General features: G+C 50.2%; 1 protein-coding gene across 3 annotated transcripts in view; it reads left to right on the top strand.

The window, feature by feature from the left end:
* LOC115165021 (protein unc-13 homolog B) overlaps positions 1-19,325 on the top strand; it is a 108,501-nt gene that overhangs the window by 34,972 nt on the left and 54,204 nt on the right. For all 3 annotated transcript variants that reach the window (XM_029718034.1, XM_029718035.1, XM_029718033.1), the window contains exons 7-13: positions 3,847-4,066; positions 4,359-4,586; positions 8,920-9,061; positions 9,361-9,530; positions 13,310-13,425; positions 15,505-15,668; positions 17,436-17,586. In XM_029718034.1, the coding sequence (XP_029573894.1) occupies positions 3,847-4,066; positions 4,359-4,586; positions 8,920-9,061; positions 9,361-9,530; positions 13,310-13,425; positions 15,505-15,668; positions 17,436-17,586 (1,191 nt within the window). The remainder of the gene's footprint in view (positions 1-3,846; positions 4,067-4,358; positions 4,587-8,919; positions 9,062-9,360; positions 9,531-13,309; positions 13,426-15,504; positions 15,669-17,435; positions 17,587-19,325) is intronic.

The raw sequence follows: 19,325 nt of genomic DNA, 5'->3' as shown, positions 1-19,325 counted from the left end.
CCAACACCACTTTCCAATCATTTGTATATCAGACCCTCATGCCAAATTGAGTCAAAAGCTGTTTTGAAATCAACAAAGCATGAGAAGACTATGCTTTTGTTTTGTTTTGTTTGTTTGTAAATAAGAGTGTGCATGATGAATACGGTGCCTTGCAAAAGTATTCATCCCCGTGGAGTTTTTCCTATTTTGATGCATTAAAACCTGTAATTTAAATAGATTTTCGGGGATTTCATGTAATGGACATACACACAAAAAAGTACTTGTTTCAACAACAATTATTATTTTTTTAATAAACGGAAAAGTGGTGCGTGCATATGTATTCACCCCCTTTGCTATGAAGCACCTGAATAAGATCTGGTGCAACCAATTACCTTCAGAAGTCACATAATTAGATAAATAAAGTCCACCTGTGTGCAATCTAAGTGTCACATGATCTGTCACATGATCTCAGTATATATACACCTGTTCTGAAAGGCCCCAGAGTCTGCAACACCACTAAGCAAGGGGCACCACCAAGCAAGCGGCACCACCAAGACCAAGGAGCTCTCCAAACAGGTCAGGGACAAAGTTGTGGAGAGGTACAGATCAGGGTTGGGTTGTAAAAAAATATCAGAAACTTTGGACATCCCATGGAACGCCTTTAAATCCATTATAAAAAAATGGAAAGAATATGGAACCACAACAAACCTGCCAAGAGAGGGCTGCCCACCAAACCTCACGGACCGGGCAAGGAGGGCATTAATCAGAGAGGCAACAAAGAGACCAAAGGTAACCCTGAAGGAGCTGCAAAGCTCCACAGCGGAGATTGGAGTATCTGTCCACAGGACCACTTAAGCCGTACACTCCACAGAGCTGGGCTTTACGGAAGTGTCCAAAAAAAAGTAATTGCTTTAAGAAAATAATAAGCAAACATGTTTGGTGTTCGCCAAAAGGTATGTGGGAGACTCCAAAAACATATGGAATAAGGTACTCTGGTCAGATGAGAATAAAATGTAGCTTTTTGGCCTTCAAGGGAAATGCTATGTCTGGCACAAACCCAACACCTCTCATCACCCCGAGAATACCATCCCCATCTTTTTCATCGGCAGGGACTGGGAAACTGGTCAGAATTGAAGGAATGATGGATGGCGTTAAATACAGGGAAATTATTGAGGGAAATCTGTTTCAGTCTTCCAGAGATTTGAGACTGGAACTGAGGTTCACCTTCCAGCAGGACAATGACCCTAAGCATACTGATAAAGCAACACTTGAGTGGTTTAAGGGGAAACATTTAAATGTCTTGGAATGGCCTAGTCAAAGCCCAGACCTCAATCCAATTGAGAATCTGTGGTATGACTTAAAGATTGCGGAACCCATCCAACTTGATGGAGCTGGAGCAGTTTTGCCTTGAAGAATGGGCAAAAATCCCAGTGGCTAGATGTGCCAAGCTTATAGAGACTTGCAGGTGTAATTTCTGCAAAATGTGTTTCTACAAAGTATTGACTTTGGGGGGGTGAATAGTTATGCATGCTCTTCTGTTTTTCTTGTCTAATTTCAAGTCAAATGTATTTATTTATGTAGCCCTTCTGTACATCAGCTGATATATCAAAGTGCTGTACAGAAACCCAGCCTAAAACCCCAAACAGCAAGCAATGCAGGTGTAGAAGCACGGTGGCTATGAAACACTCCCTAGAAAGGCCAAAACCTAGGAAGAAACCTAGAGAGGAACCAGGCTATGAGGGGTGGCCAGTCGTCTTATGGCTGTGCCGGGTGGAGATTATAACAGAACATGGCCAAGATGTTCAAATGTTCATAAATGACCAGCATGGTCAAATAATAGTAATCACAGTGAACAGGTCAGGGTTCCATAGCCGCAGGCAGAACAGTTGAAACTGGTGCAGCAGCATGGCCAGGTGGACTGGGGACAACAAGGAGTCATAATGCCAGGTAGACCTGAGGCATGGTCCTAGGGCTCAGGTCCTCCGAGAGAAAGAAAGAAAGAGAGAAAGAGAGAATTAGAGAGAGCATACTTAAATTCACACAGGACACCGGATAAGACAGGAGAAATACTCCAGATATAACAGACTGACCCTAGCCCCCCAACACATAAACTACTAATTTCATGTTTGTTTAACAATAAAACATATTTTGCATCTTCAAAGTGGTAGGCATGTTGTGTAAATCAAATGATACAAACCCCCCAAAAAATCTGTTTTATTTCCAGGTTGTAAGACAACAAAATAGGAAAAATGCCAAAGGGGGTGAATACTTTCGCAAGCCGCTGTACGTGGTCTGTCGTACTGCAATTTGGTAAAAAGCATTTGCTCAGTACATTGTTTTCACTGTGGAAATGATCTAGTCTGCTGTTAATGGTAATGCAGAGAATTTTCCCATGTTGCTGTTGACGCATATCCCCCAGTAGTTTGTAGTTATTGGGCTCAAATTTGTCATCACTTTTGTGGATTGGGGTGATCAGTCTTTGGTTCCAAATATTGGGGAAGATGCCAGAGCTAAGGATGATGTTAAAGAGTTTAAGTATAGACAATTGGAATATGTGGTCTGTATATTGTATAATTTCTTTTAGCATACCATCAACAGCCGTGGCCTTTATGGGTTGGAGGGTTGGTATTTTGTCCTGTAGTTCATTCTGTTCATCTTTAATAGTTGATTCTAAGATTTGTTCTGATCATGTATATATGTTTTTTCTGTTTGTTCTTTGTTATAGAGCCAAAAAGATGTGGTTTACATCTCTGTTTTGGATAGATAACTCTTCATGTTGTTGTTTGTTTTCCAATTTTCTGTCTGTCTGTCTGTCTGTCTGTCTGTCTGTCTGTCTGTCTGTCTGTCTGTCTGTCTGTCTGTCTGTCTGTCTGTCTGTCTGTCTTCTCTGTCTGTCCCTCTCCCATTCCCCTCCCCTATCCATGCTATAATACTCCCTGGTTGAGTGCTTCTCCTCTATCCCTGTCACATTCTGAGAAGAAGGTCCTCTCCTAACCTCTATCCCTGTCACATTCTGAGAAGAAGGTCCTCTCCTAACCTCTATCCCTGTCACATTCTGAGAAGAAGGTCCTCTCCTAACCTCTATCCCTGTCACATTCTGAGAAGAAGGTCCTCTCCTAACCTCTATCCCTTGGTCAAGTGGTGCAGGGCTCCCGAGTGGCGCAGCGGTCTAAGGCACTGCATTTCAGTGCAACAGGCATCACTGCAGTCCCTGGTTTGAATCCAGGCTGCATCACATCTGGCCGTGATTGGGAGTCCCGTCGGGCGGCGCACAATTGGGCCAGCGTCGTCCGGGTTCGGCCGGGGTAGGCAGACGTTGTAAATAAGAATTTGTTCTTAACTGACTTGCCTAGTTAAATAAAAAGAAAATAAATAAAAACAATCCCTGTCACATTCCGTGAATAAGTTCTTCTCCTAACCTTGCTTCTCTTGATGGTTTACAGTGACTCATATATTTTGTAACATTCCAGTTCTAACCAAACAAACAATAGAGGGTTGAGTTCCCTGGTGTGTATTCATACCTCAGCCTACGGTTCTGTGTGCACCTCGACTCTGCTCTGCTCTGCACCACCCACTATCCCTGACACCTACTGCACCTGACTAAACACATTTCTCACTTTCTCATTTTATCTTTTTTTCTCTCTCTCTCTCTCTCTCCCTCTCTCTCTCTCGCTCTCTCGCTCTCTCTCTCTCTTGCTCCCTACCTCTCTATCTCTCCCTACCTCTCTCTCTCCCTAACTCTCTCCCTACCTCTCTCTCTCTGTTTCCCTACCTATCTCTTTCTCTCTCTCCCTACCTCTTTCTCTCTCCCCTTCTTATCTATCCTTCTGTCTTTCTCTGTACCTCTCCCCCCTTACACACCTACAGAAGAGTCACGTTTATAAGAAAACCCTGCAAGCTCTGATCTACCCCATCTCCTGCACAACGCCCCATGCCTTCCAAGTGTGGACCGCCACCACTCCCACCTACTGCTATGAGTGTGAGGGGCTGCTGTGGGGCATCGCCCGCCAGGGCATGAGGTGTGCTGAGTGTGGGGTCAAAGTTCACGAGAAGTGCCAAGAGCTGCTAAATGCGGACTGTCTGCAGAGTGAGTAGAGGATGAATAGGAGGGGTGAAGGAAGGGTAGAAGGGAAGATGAGGTTGGGGTTGAAGTGCTGAGGCTGTTCAATTTTTCTTTAACTCTCCCTCTCCTCTCCTCTCTTCCCCCTCTCTTCCCCTCTCTCCTCCTCCTCTCCTCCCCTCTTTCCACTTCCCTTCACCTCCCCCTCTCCTCCCTCTCTCCTCCCCTCTCTCCTCCCCCCTCTCCTTCCTCTCTCCTCCCTTCTCTACTCCCCTCTTTCCTTTCCTCTCTCCTCCCATCACTCCTTCCCTCTCTCCAGGGGCGGCTGAGAAGAGCTCTAAGACAGGATCAGAGGACCGGAACCAGCACATCATCGCAGCTATGAAAGACAGAATGAAGATCAGGGAGAGGAACAAGCCGGAGATCTTTGAGGAGATCAGGGCTGTGTTCGCCGTCACTAAGCTGCTCCATGCACAGCAGATGAAGACCATTAAACAGAACGTGTTAGACGGAACCTCCAAGTGGTCCGCCAAGATCACCATCACCAGTACGTATTGTACCGAACCACAAAGTACAGCACTGCAACTACAGCACCCCACAACACTACACCCCACCGCACCGCACTGCACCACACCGCACCGCACTGCACCACACCGCCCCAACAGTACCCCACCACACCGCCCCACGTTACCCCACCACACTGCCCCAACAGCACCCCACCACACCGCCCCAACAGCACCCCACCACACCGCCCCACGTTACCGTACCACACCGCCCCAACAGCACCCCACCACACCGCCCCACGTTACCGTACCACACCGCCCCAACAGCACCCCACCACACCGCCCCACATTACCCCACCACACCGCCCCAACAGTACCCCACCACACCGCCCCAACAGTACCCCACCACACCGCCCCAACAGTACCCCACCACACCGTCCCAACAGCACCCCACCACACCGCCCCAACAGTACCCCACCACACCGCCCCAACAGTACCCCACCACACCGCCCCAACAGTACCCCACCACACCGCCCCAACAGCACCCCACCACACCGCCCCAACATTACCCCACCACACCGCCCCACGTTGCCCCACCACACCGCCCCAACAGCACCCCACCACACCGCCCCACATTACCCCACCACACCGCCCCAACAGCACCCCACCACACCGCCCCACATTACCCCACCACACCGCCCCACGTTGCCCCACCACACCGCCCCAACAGCACCCCACCACACCGCCCCACAGTACCCCACCACACCACCCCAACAGCACCCCACCACACCGTCCCACATTACCCCACCACACTGCCCCACATTACCCCACCACACCGCCCCAACAGCACCCCACCACACCGCCCCAACAGCACCCCACCACACCGTCCCACATTACCCCACCACACCACCCCACGTTACCCCACCACACCGCCCCAACAGCACCCCACCACACCGTCCCACGTTACCCCACCACACCGCCCCAACAGCACCCCATCACACCGCCCCACGTTACCCCACCACACCGCCCCACGTTACCCCACCACACCGCCCCACATTACCCCACCACACCGCCCCACATTACCCCACCACACCACACCGCCACACGTTACCCCACCACACCGCCCCAACATTACCCCACCACACCGCCCCACGTTACCCCACCACACCACCCCAACAGCACCCCACCACACCGCCCCAACATTACCCCACCACACCGCCCCACATTACCCCACCACACCGCCCCACATTACCCCACCACACCACACCGCCCCACGTTACCCCACCACACCGCCCCAACAGCACCCCACCACAACGTCCCAACAGCACCCCACCACACCGCCCCAACAGCACCCCACCACACCGCCCCACAGTACCCCACCACACCGCCCCAACAGCACCCCACCACACCGCCCCAACAGCACCCCACCACGCCGCCCCAACAACACCCCACCACACCGCCCCACATTACCCCACCACACCGCCCCAACAGCACCCCACCACACCGCCCCACAGTACCCCACCACAACAGTGCCCCAACAACACCCCACAGCACCTCCCCACAACACCCCACCACACCTCCCCACAGCACCACACCACACCTCCCCACAGCACCGCCCCACATTACCCCACCACACCGCCCCACAGTACCCCACCACAACAGTGCCCCAACAACACCCCACAGCACCTCCCCACAACACCCCACCACACCTCCCCACAGCACCACACCACACCTCCCCACAGCACCGCCCCACATTACCCCACCACACCGCCCCACAGTACCCCACCACACCACCCCAACAGCACCCCACCACACCTCCCCACAGCACCACACCACACCTCCCCACAGTACCCCACCACACCGCCCCACAGTACCCCACCTCCACCTCCCCACAGCACCCCACCACACCTCCCCACAGCACCACACCTCCCCACAGCACCACACCTCCCCACAGCACCACAACGCCCCAACAGCACCCACAACACCTCCCCAACAGCACCCACAACACCTCCCCAACAGCACCCACAACACCTCCCCAACAGCACCCCACCACCTCCCCAACAGCACCCCACCACACCTCCCCAACAGCACCCCACCACACCGCCCCACAGCGCCCCCCCCACACCTCCCCACAGCACCCCACCCCACCACACCAACAGCACCCCACCACACCACCAGCACCCCACCACACCACACCACCCCACCACACCTCCCCATACCGCCCCAACAGCCCCCCACCCCACCCCACCACACCACACCACCCCACCACACCTCCCCAACAGCACCCCACCACACTGCCCAAACAGTACCCCACCACACCTCCTCACAGCACCAACCCACACCGCCCCAACAGTACCCCACCACACCGTCCCAACAGCACCCCACCACACCACACCAACAGCACCCCACCACACCGCCCCAACAGCACCACACCAACAGCACCGCCCCAACAGCCCCCCACCCCACCACACCAACAGAACCCCACCACACCGCCCCAACAGCACCACACCACACCGCCCCAACAGCACCACACCGCCCCAACAGCACCCCACCACACCGCCCAACAGCACCCCACCACACCGCCCCAACAGCACCCCACCACACCGCCCCAACAGCACCCCACCACACCGCCCCAACAGCACCCCACCACACCGCCCCAACAGAACCCACCACACCTCCCCAACAGCACCCCACCACACCGCCCCACAGCGCCCCCCCCCACACCTCCCCACAGCACCCCACCCCACCACACCAACAGCACTCCACCACACCACACCACCCCACATCACTTCCCCATACCGCCCCAACAGCCCCCCACCCCACCACACCACACCACACCACCCCACCACACCTCCCCAACAGCACCCCACCACACTGCCCAAACAGTACCCCACCACACCTCCCCACAGCACCAACCCACACCTCCCCACAGCACCTCCCCACACCTCCCCAACAGCACCCCACCACACCGCCCCACAGCGCCCCCCCCCACACCTCCCCACAGCACCCCACCCCACCACACCAACAGCACCCCACCACACCAAAAGCACCCCACCACACCACACCACCCCACATCACCTCCCCACACCGCCCCAACAGCCCCCCACCCCACCCCACCACACCACCCCACCACACCTCCCCAACAGCACCCCACCACACCGCCCCAACAGTACCCCACCACACCTCGCCACAGCACCAACCCACACCTCCCCACAGCACCTCCCCACACCGCCCCAACAGCCCCCCTCCCCACCACACCAACAGCACCCCACCCCACCACACCAACAGCACCCCACCACACCGCCCCAACAGCACCACACTAACAGCACCGCCCCAACAGCCCCCCACCCCACCACACCAACAGAACCCCACCACACCGCCCCAACAGCACCACTCCACACCGCCCCAACAGCACCCCACCACACCGCCCCAACAGCACCCCACCACACCGCCCCAACAGCACCCCACCACACCGCCCCAACAGAACCCCACCACACCGCCCCAACAGCACCACACCACACCGCCCCAACAGCACCACACCACACCGCCCCAACAGCACCACACCACACCGCCCCAACAGAACCCCACCACACCGCCCCAACAGCACCCCACCACACCGCCCCAACAGAACCCCACCACACCGCCCCAACAGCACCACACCACACCGCCCCAACAGCCCCCCACCACACCGCCCCAACAGCACGCCACCACACCGCCCCAACAGAACCCCACCACACCGCCCCAACAGCACCACACCACCCCAACAGCACTCCACCACACCGTCCCAACAGCATATCCTGCTGGGTGTGAGTGTATCTCGTTTTATTCATGCTGTTGAAGTTGACAAGACAGTATAGTACCTGTGTACCTTTCCCAGAAGGTGAGGAGAAGTCTTTAGTGGTTACGTTTGAATAGATATTACACTATTATTACACAGCACTTTTTAACCATGTTTTAAAATGACTAGGTGATTTTAACACCTTATAACTTTTTCCTGCTGTAGTGACTGGATTGGTACTCAGATAGCCACAGTAACAACCACCTGTCTGATAAACATTTGATAACCTTAATTAATGTACTAGAGGGTTATGTTTAGTTGTAGGGAAGTTACCGAGGTGAAGCAGCCTGCTGAGTAAAGCCTGCTACTACTTGGTGTCAGTGTACAGACAGACAGACAGACAGACAGACAGACAGACAGACAGACAGACAGACAGACAGACAGACAGACAGACAGACAGACAGACAGACAGACAGACAGACAGACAGACAGACAGACAGACATGGTCACAGATCTATGTAAGTGTGTGTGACTAATAACTTGTGTGTGTCTGTGTGTACGTATGTGCGCCCGTGTGTGTGTGTGTGTGTGTGTGTTAGTTGTCAGTGCTCAGGGTCTCCAGGCTAAAGACAGGACCGGCTCCAGTGACCCCTATGTGACCATCCAGGTGGGGAAGACCAAGAAGAGAACCAAGACCATCTACGGAAACCTCAACCCTGTCTGGGAGGAGACGTTCCACTTGTAAGACTTTTCCTTCTGCTCCTCCTCTTCTTCTTTACGCTCTCTTCTCTCCCTCTCCTTCCTAATCCTCCTCGTCCGCTTCATCTTCAACCCTTCCCTTCTCCTCCTTTGACCTCACCCTATGTGCCTACATCTCTCACAATCCTCTTCCTCCCTCCTCTTTTCTCCTCACTACTCCCCCGCTGTTATGTTGAAGAATTTTCAGCTTTTTCTTTTGTTAAATGTTGAGTCATAAATGTCAATGTATAAATGTATAAAGACTGAATAATGACATCACCGTATTAACCCCTCATCCCCAGTGAGTGCCACAACACGTCAGACCGTATCAAGCTGCGTGTTTGGGACGAGGATGATGACATTAAGTCCAGGGTGAAACAGCGTCTCAAGAGAGAGTCAGATGACTTCCTGGGTCAGAGCATCATTGAGGTCAGAACACTCAGCGGAGAGATGGACGTCTGGTACAACCTGGGTACGGAGTCACCTACCTACCTACCTACCTACCTACCTACCTACGTACAAACCTACCTACCTACCTACCTACCTACGTACCTACATACCTACGTACCTACCTACCTGCCTGCCTGCCTGCCTGCCTGCCTGCCTGCCTGCCTGCCTGCCTGCCTGCCTACCTACCTGCCTACCTACCTACCTACCTACCTACCTACCCACAGCTACCTTGCCACTGAGGACAGCTCATACTAATGAAGTCAATTGAGTGGTATCAAACACATGGATCTTTGATGGGTTGATACCACTCCATTGACTCCATTCCAACCATTATTATGAGCTGTCGTCTCCTCAGCAGCCTCCACTGGTACCTACCTACCTACCTGCCTGCCTGCCTGCCTGCCTGCCTGCCTGCCTGCCTGCCTGCCTGCCTGTCTGTCTGTCTGTCTGTCTGTCTCCGTCCACCCGCCTGCATCATTCACTCACACTGATGGAGCGATTATCTACTAAGTAGTAACTAGCCAGGCCAGTCTCCCCTTTAGGCTTTTTGTTGCTTGGTTGTGTTAAACAGACTACACTTTTAATAATACATGTGTTAATATGGTTGTATGCTGGGGAGTTGCACTGCATGTTAAGTTGTTGCACAAGTGTGAACACTGTGGATCTCTCTCTCTCCCTCTCTCCCTCGCCCCCTGTCTCTCTCTCGCCCTCTCTTTCTCTCCCTCTCCCTGTCCCTCTTCCCCTCTCTCTCCTCTTCCCTTCTCTCCCTCTTCCCTTCTCTTCCCTTCTCTCCCTCTCCCTCTTCCTCTCTCTCTGTCTCCCTCTTCCTCTCTCTCTCTGTCTCCCTCTTCCTCTCCCTCTCTGTCTCCCTCTTCCTCTCCCTCTCTGTCTCCCTCTTCCTCTCCCTCTCTGTCTCCCTCTTCCTCTCCCTCTCTGTCTCCCTCTTCCTCTCCCTCTCTGTCTCCCTCTTCCTCTCCCTCTCTCTCTCCCCTTCTCTCTCTCTGTCTCCCTCTTCCTCTCCCTCTCTCTCTCCCCTTCTCTCTCTCTCTCTCTCTCTTTCTCTCCCTCTCCCTGTCCCTCTTCCCCTCTCTCTCCTCTTCCCTTCTCTCCCTCTTCCCTTCTCTCCCTCTCCCTCTTCCTCTCTCTCTCTGTCTTCCTCTCCCTCTCCCTCTCTGTCTCCCTCTTCCTCTCCCTCTCTCTCTCCCCTTCTCTCCCTCTCTCTCTGTCTCCCTCTTCCTCTCCCTCTCTCTCTCCCCTTCTCTCCCTCTCTCTCTCTCTCTCTCTCTCTCTCTCTCTCTCTCTCTCTCTCTCTCTCTCTCTCTCTCTCAATTCAATTCGCTTTATTGGCATGACATAACAATGTACATATTGCCAAAGCTTATTTTGGATATTTACAATATAAAAATAAATAAAATGAGAATCAATATTGTCAATGGGACAACAGTAACAACAATAACCAAGGGTCAAAATAACCATACATTCAACAATAACAATAATCATACAGTAGAGGACATGTGCAGGTTGATTGGTCTGTCAGACACTGTCCCTCAATTTATGGCAGGCAGCAATGTAGTGCGCTGCCAACCCACAGCTCTCTGCGTCCTCCCCCAACAGGACGGGTAGCCTATCCTCATCAGAGAGGTCTTTGAAACCTTGAATAAGGGTTTCAAATTTGGGAAAATGACACTCTCTAATTGTTTTATATTTTTGACATTTTGTCAGGAAATGCAGCTCCGTTTCAGGTTCTGCTGTTGTGCAGTATTTGCACAGCCTTTCCTCTACAGGGAGCCAGGTTTTCCTGTGTCTACCCTTCTCAATGGCACAGCGGTGCTCACTGAGCCTATACTTTGTCAAGGACTTTCTAAGGTTTTGATCAGTAACCATGGTCAAATATTTAGCCACGATGTACTGTCGATTTAGGGCCAGATAGCACTGCATTTTGCTTTGTGTTTGTGCTTGTGTTTCCCAATAAGCTTTGTTTTAGTTTTGTTTTGACTGTGTTATAATTTGTTTTATTCTGATTGATTGCATGTTCTGGTCCTGAGGCTTCAGTGTGTTAGTAGAACAGGTTTGTGAACTCAGCCCCAGGACCAGCTGGATGAGGGGACTCTTTTCTTTGCCTAGCTCTTGGCATTGCAGGGCTTGGTAATGATATGTATTTTAGATGTTTCCAAAACTTACTTGCTCTTTTTTGATTTTGCATTATTAGTGTATATTGGCTTACTTCTGCCATGCATGCATTGTTTGTAGTCCTAGACATGTAGGAGAATCTTACAGAACTCTGCATGCAGGGTTTCAATGAGGTGTTTGTCCAATTTGGTGAAATCTTGTTTTGCAAGTGGACCCCACACCTCACTGCCATAAAGTGCAATTGGTTCAATGACACATTCAAATAGTTTTAGCATAATTTTTGGAGGTAATTCAATTTGAATTTGTTTATTAATGGCGTAGAATGCCCTGCGTGCTTTCTCTCTCAGTTCATTCACTGCCTCATTAAGGTGTCCAGTTGAGCTTATTTTTAAACCTAAGTAATTGTAGTGTGTACAGTACTCTATATATTTTGTACCAATTGAGAACTTTGGTCTAATTCCCTGAGATCTGGATCTTCTCTGGAAAATCATTATTTTAATAATTTTTGGGTTTACTGCCAGGGCCCAGGTCTGGCAGTACTGCTCTAGCAGGTCCAGGCTCTGCTGTTGACTCTCTCTCTCTTTCTCTCACCCTCCCTCTCTCTCTTTCTCTTTCTCTTTGTCTTTCTCTCCCTCTTCCTCTCTCTATCTCTCTCAGTTAAATGTGTGTCCCTAGCAACAGGGCAGACTGTGTCGCTTTGCCTCATGAATATTAATGAGCTGAGACCAGATAGAGCACTCTGATTGGCAGCAGCTGTTTAACATATTGAGGGGAGCCAGTAGAGTCGTCTCCACTGATGAATATTCAGAAGCATCTGCCTTGGGTGGCTGAGGGAGGGAGAGAGGGAAATATTTCAGAGAAATATTGCTAAAGAGGACTAAGCACCAAACCAATCACAACATTTGTCACATTTGTCACTGTCTAACTGACTCATTGTCTCCCTCCTTTGATTGTGTCCTTGCACATGTTTTAACTCTCTCACTTTGTCCGTTCATCTTCTTTAAGCTGTGTATGTCTGTATCTGACGGTGTGAATCTGTCTGTCTGTCTCTGACGGTGTGAATCTGTCTGTCTGTCTCTGACGGTGTGAATCTGTCTGTCTGTCTCTGACGGTGTGAATCTGTCTGTCTGTCTCTGACGGTGTGAATCTGTCTGTCTCTGACGGTGTGAATCTGTCTGTCTCTGACGGTGTGAATCTGTCTGTCTGTCTTTGACGGAGTGAATCTGTCTGTCTGTCTTTGACGGAGTGAATCTGTCTGTCTGTCTTTGACGGTGTGAATCTGTCTGTCTGTCTCTGACGGTGTGAATCTGTCTGTCTGTCTCTGACGGTGTGAATCTGTCTGTCTGTCTCTGACGGTGTGAATCTGTCTGTCTGTCTCTGACGGTGTGAATCTGTCTGTCTGTCTCTGACGGTGTGTATCTGTCTGTCTGTCTCTGACGGTGTGAATCTGTCTGTCTGTCTGTCTGTCTCTGACGGTGTGAATCTGTCTGTCTGTCTCTGACGGTGTGTATCTGTCTGTCTGTCTCTGACGGTGTGAATCTGTCTGTCTGTCTGTCTGTCTCTGACGGTGTGTATCTGTCTGTCTCCGACGGTGTGTATCTGTCTGTCTCTAACGGTGTGTATCTGTCTGTCTGTCTCTGACAGTGTGTATCTGTCTCTCTCTCCCTACAGAGAAGAGGACTGATAAATCAGCGGTGTCTGGGGCCATCAGGTTACAGATCAGTGTGGAGATTGAAGGGGAGGAGAAAGTAGCGTCATACCACGCTCAGTACACCAGCCTGCATGAGGTAACACACACCTTACCACGCTCAGTACACCAGCCTGCATGAGGTAACACACACCTTACCACGCTCAGTAAACCAGCCTGCATGAGGTAACACACCTTACCACGCTCAGAACACCAGCCTGCATGAGGTAACACACCTTACCACGCTCAGTACACCAGCCTGCATGAGGTAATACACCTTACCACGCTCAGAACACCAGCCTGCATGAGGTAACACACCTTACCACGCTCAGAACACCAGCCTGCATGAGGTAATACACCTTACCACGCTCAGTACACCAGCCTGCATGAGGTAACACACCTTACCACGCTCAGTACACCAGCCTGCATGAGGTAACACACCTTACCACGCTCAGTACACCAGCCTGCATGAGGTAACACACCTTACCACGCTCAGTACACCAGCCTGCATGAGGTAATACACCTTACCACGCTCAGTACACCAGCCTGCATGAGGTAACACACCTTACCACGCTCAGAACACCAGCCTGCATGAGGTAACACACACCTTACCACGCTCAGAACACCAGCCTGCATGAGGTAACACACACCTTACCACGCTCAGAACACCAGCCTGCATGAGGTAACACACCTTACCACGCTCAGTACACCAGCCTGCATGAGGTAACACACCTTACCACGCTCAGAACACCAGCCTGCATGAGGTAACACACCTTACCACGCTCAGTACACCAGCCTGCATGAGGTAATACACCTTACCACGCTCAGAACACCAGCCTGCATGAGGTAACACACCTTACCACGCTCAGTACACCAGCCTGCATGAGGTAATACACCTTACCACGCTCAGAACACCAGCCTGCATGAGGTAATACACCTTACCACGCTCAGAACACCAGCCTGCATGAGGTAACACACCTTACCACGCTCAGAACACCAGCCTGCATGAGGTAACACACCTTACCACGCTCAGAACACCAGCCTGCATGAGGTAACACACCTTACCACGCTCAGTACACCAGCCTGCATGAGGTAACACACCTTACCACGCTCAGTACACCAGCCTGCATGAGGTAACACACCTTACCACGCTCAGTACACCAGCCTGCATGAGGTAATACACCTTACCACGCTCAGTACACCAGCCTGCATGAGGTAACACACCTTACCACGCTCAGAACACCAGCCTGCATGAGGTAACACACACCTTACCACGCTCAGAACACCAGCCTGCATGAGGTAACACACACCTTACCACGCTCAGTACACCAGCCTGCATGAGTTAACACACCTTACCACGCTCAGAACACCAGCCTGCATGAGGTAACACACACCTTACCACGCTCAGTACACCAGCCTGCATGAGGTAACACACCTTACCACGCTCAGAACACCAGCCTGCATGAGGTAATACACCTTACCACGCTCAGAACACCAGCCTGCATGAGGTAACTCACACCTTACCACGCTCAGTACACCAGCCTGCATGAGGTAACACACCTTACCACGCTCAGAACACCAGCCTGCATGAGGTAATACACCTTACCACGCTCAGAACACCAGCCTGCATGAGGTAACACACCACATGTTATAGAGTGTATAAATTGTATAGATATTTTGTTTATACACACACACAACAGTGACTACAGAAAGCATAGAAACAAAGGAAACTCCCTCCTCTCTCGCTCTCTCTCCCTCTCTCTCGCTCTCTCCTCTCTCTCTCTCTTTCTCTCTTCTGCTTTTTCTCTCTCTCTTTCTCTCTCTTCTGCTCTCTCTTTCTCTCACTCTCGCTCTCTCTTTCTCCCTCTCCCTCATCTCTCTCCCCCTCCTCTCCCTCCTCTCGCTCTCCCCCTCCTCTCTCTCCCTCCTCTCTCTCTTCTCTCTCTCTTCTCTCTCCCTCCTCTCGCTCTCTTTCTATTTCTCTCTCTCCCCCTCCTCTCTCTCTCCCTCTCCCTCTCTCCCTCTCCCTATCTCTCTGTCTCCCCCTATCTCTCTCTCTTTCTCTCTCTCCCTCCTCTTTCTCTCTCCCTCTATCTCTTTTTCTCTCTCTCTCCCTCTATCTCTCTTTCTTTCTCTCTCTCCCCCTCCTCTCTCTCTCCCTCCTCTCTCCCCCCTGTAGAACATGTTCCATTACTCTACTGATGTCGTGGGTCAAGGGGTAGTGAAGGTGCCTGTTGCCTATGGAGATGATGCATGGAAGGTCTACTTTGAGGAGGTGCATCAGGATATCGTAGACGAGTTCGCCTTGCGCTACGGCATCGAGGCCATCTACCAGGCCATGACGTGAGTCCAAGAACTTAGTGTGTGTGTGAACCCCATGACGGCACAATTGCCCCAGGCTTCCAAGGTTCCATTCTTTGACAGGTAGCCTGAGGAGTACAGTACACTCATCAATAACACTGAGGAGTGCAGTACACTCATCAATAACACTGAGGAGTGCAGTACACTCATCAATAACACTGAGGAGTACAGTACACTCGTCAATAACACTGAGGAGTACAGTACACTCGTCAATAACACTGAGGAGTGCAGTACACTCATCAATAACACTGAGGAGTACAGTACACATCAATAACACTGAGGAGTACAGTACACTCGTCAATAACACTGAGGAGTGCAGTACACTCGTCAATAACACTGAGGAGTACAGTACACTCGTCAATAACACTGAGGAGTACAGTACACTCGTCAATAACACTGAGGAGTGCAGTACACTCATCAATAACACTGAGGAGTACAGTACACATCAATAACACTGAGGAGTACAGTACACTCGTCAATAACACTGAGGAGTGCAGTACACTCGTCAATAACACTGAGGAGTACAGTACACATCAATAACACTGAGGAGTACAGTACACTCGTCAATAACACTGAGGAGTGCAGTACACTCATCGATAACACTGAGGAGTACAGTACACTCGTCAATAACACTGAGGAGTACAGTACACTCATCAATAACACTGAGGAGTGCAGTACACTCGTCAATAACACTGAGGAGTGCAGTACACTCATCAATAACACTGAGGAGTACAGTACACATCAAAAACACTGAGGAGTACAGTACACTCGTCAATAACACTGAGGAGTGCAGTACACTCGTCAATAACACTGAGGAGTGCAGTACACTCGTCAATAACACTGAGGAGTACAGTACACATCAATAACACTGAGGAGTGCAGTACACTCATCGATAACACTGAGGAGTGCAGTACACTCGTCAATAACACTGAGGAGTGCAGTACACTCATCAATAACACTGAGGAGTACAGTACACTCATCAATAACACTGAGGAGTGCAGTACACTCATCAATAACACTGAGGAGTGCAGTACACTCGTCAATAACACTGAGGAGTGCAGTACACTCATCAATAACACTGAGGAGTACAGTACACATCAATAACACTGAGGAGTACAGTACACATCAATAACACTGAGGAGTACAGTACACGCGTCAATAACACTGAGGAGTGCAGTACACTCATCGATAACACTGAGGAGTACAGTACACTCATCGATAACACTGAGGAGTACAGTACACATCAATAACACTGAGGAGTACAGTACACATCAATAACACTGAGGAGTACAGTACATTCGTCAATAACACTGAGGAGTACAGTACACTCGTCAATAACACTGAGGAGTACAGTACACTCATCAATAACACTGAGGAGTACAGTACACTCGTCAATAACACTGAGGAGTGCAGTACACTCATCGATAACACTGAGGAGTACAGTACACTCATCGATAACACTGAGGAGTACAGTACACATCAATAACACTGAGGAGTACAGTACACATCAATAACACTGAGGAGTACAGTACATTCGTCAATAACACTGAGGAGTACAGTACACCTACCCATTACAGACACAGTCAGGATTTCATTGCAATCAATCTCTCACTATGTGACATTTAGGAGATGGCGGATGGAGAAATAACACATTATTTTTCTTTCTTTCTCTCTCGTTATCTCTCTCTTCATCTCACCCCCCTCTCTCTCTCCCTTTCTCTGTCTCTCCCTCTCTCTATCTCTCTCCAGTCACTTTGCCTGTCTGTCCTCTAAGTACATGTTATCTGGTATTCCTGCTGTGATGAGTACTCTGTTGGCCAATATCAATTCCTTCTACGCCCATCCTACAGCCATCACCAACGTCTCCGCATGTGACCGCTTCAATGCCTCCAACTTCGGGGTAAGACTCTTTGTTATTGTGCTTGCTGCTTGGTAAACTCTGCAGTGTGTGAGTCTTAAAAGCTGTGTGAGAGACCCACCACAACATGACCATAGCATGATATCCAGGTCTATATTATTCACAGGGAGTCTCAGAGTAGCAGTGCTGTGTTCTGGAAAGGGGATCCTACTCCTACTTCAGGACGTGTTTTGAATACGAGCCCAGTCTTAGCCAGATGAGAGAGCCCAGACGCAGTCAGAGGCCAGTCTTAATGGCCCTTGGGATCCTAGCCAACAGCACTAGTAGTGCCACTGCAACTGAGATGAATGTCCATTTTGGCTCCGCCACCGGCTTAGTCCCCTGCCAGTCGCAGTCAGACGACTGTGATTTATGAGCAACTGGCTGCTGGCTAGCAATGTGTATTCAGTCTAATAGGCCCAGGGACTCGCTAGTGTTACCATAAACTACCTATGGAGATGCCAAATTGGTAAGCGCCAACCTGTTTCCCTTCTGACTAGAATTATGGTCGGTTGTGAGGTTGGTGTGAGCTTGCTGTTTCTTACTAACTATAGTGATAGTGAATTGCTAGATTGGTGACAGCCTGTTTCCGTACTGACTATAGCGAGAGTTTGTTGCCAGATTGGTAATCCACATTTCTCCACTGACTATAGTGAGAGTTTGTTGCCAGATTGGTAATCCGCATTTCTCTACTGACTATAGTGAGACTTTGTTACCAGATTGGTAATCCACATTTCTCCACTGACTATAGTGAGAGTTTGTTGCCAGATTGGTAATCCACATTCCTCTACTGACTGTAGTGATAGTTTGTTGCCAGATTGCTAATCCTGCATTTCCCTGCTAACTATAGTGATAGTGGTTTGCCAGGTTGAAAAGCGTCTGCTGTTCCCTACTGACTATAAAGTGACTGGGTTGCCAGATTGGTGAGAACCTTCCTTCAGTTCCCGACTGACTTTAGTGTTAGCTTCTGACAAACAGAATGAAAAACTAACGGACAACTAGTGAAAGCTCAAACCAAGTTTATTCACCCACTGGGTCAAACAGCTGAAAAGACAAACACATGTTTACACCATCACAAGTATTTATACCCTCCTACTAGGCGGAGTCAACTCTAGACAGCCAATAAATCTCTGTAGCTAAACAGGAACTTAAGTGGTGTGTTCTCAATTCATCTGACCTGACCTCGGCCTGAATTCCTCACTCCTCCCTAATCCATGGCTATCCAACCTTATCAGTGACCACAACCAGGTGATTTGCCTTTTTCCTCACTCAGTCACTTTCCATACCCCTAGTTCTTATCCACCTTCCATTGACCCCACCATATACAGTGCCTTCGGAAAGTATTCAGACCCCTTCACTTTTTCCACATTTTGTTACATTACAGCCTTATTCTAAATTGATTTTTTTTTAAATCCTCAGCAATATACAGTCAATATCCCAAAATGACAAAGCAAAAACAGGTTTTTAGAATTTTTTGCAAATGTATTACAAATAAAAAACATAAATACCTTATTTACATAAGTATTCAGACCCTTTGCTATGAGACTCTAAATTGAGCTCAGGTGCATCCTGTTTCCATTGATCATCCTTGAGATGTTTTTACAACTTGATAAGATTCTACTTGTGGTAAATTCAATTGATTGGACATGATTTGGAAAGGCACACACCTGTCTATTTAAGGTCCCACTGTTGACAGTGCATGTCAGAGCAAAAACTAAGCCATGAAGTTGAAGGAATTGTCT

This window comes from Salmo trutta, chromosome 27 (assembly GCF_901001165.1).
Source record: "Salmo trutta chromosome 27, fSalTru1.1, whole genome shotgun sequence".
NCBI lineage: Eukaryota > Metazoa > Chordata > Actinopteri > Salmoniformes > Salmonidae > Salmo > Salmo trutta.
The sequence above is the reverse complement of the archived record's forward strand: the minus strand, read 5'-3'. Positions and strand labels throughout refer to the sequence as shown.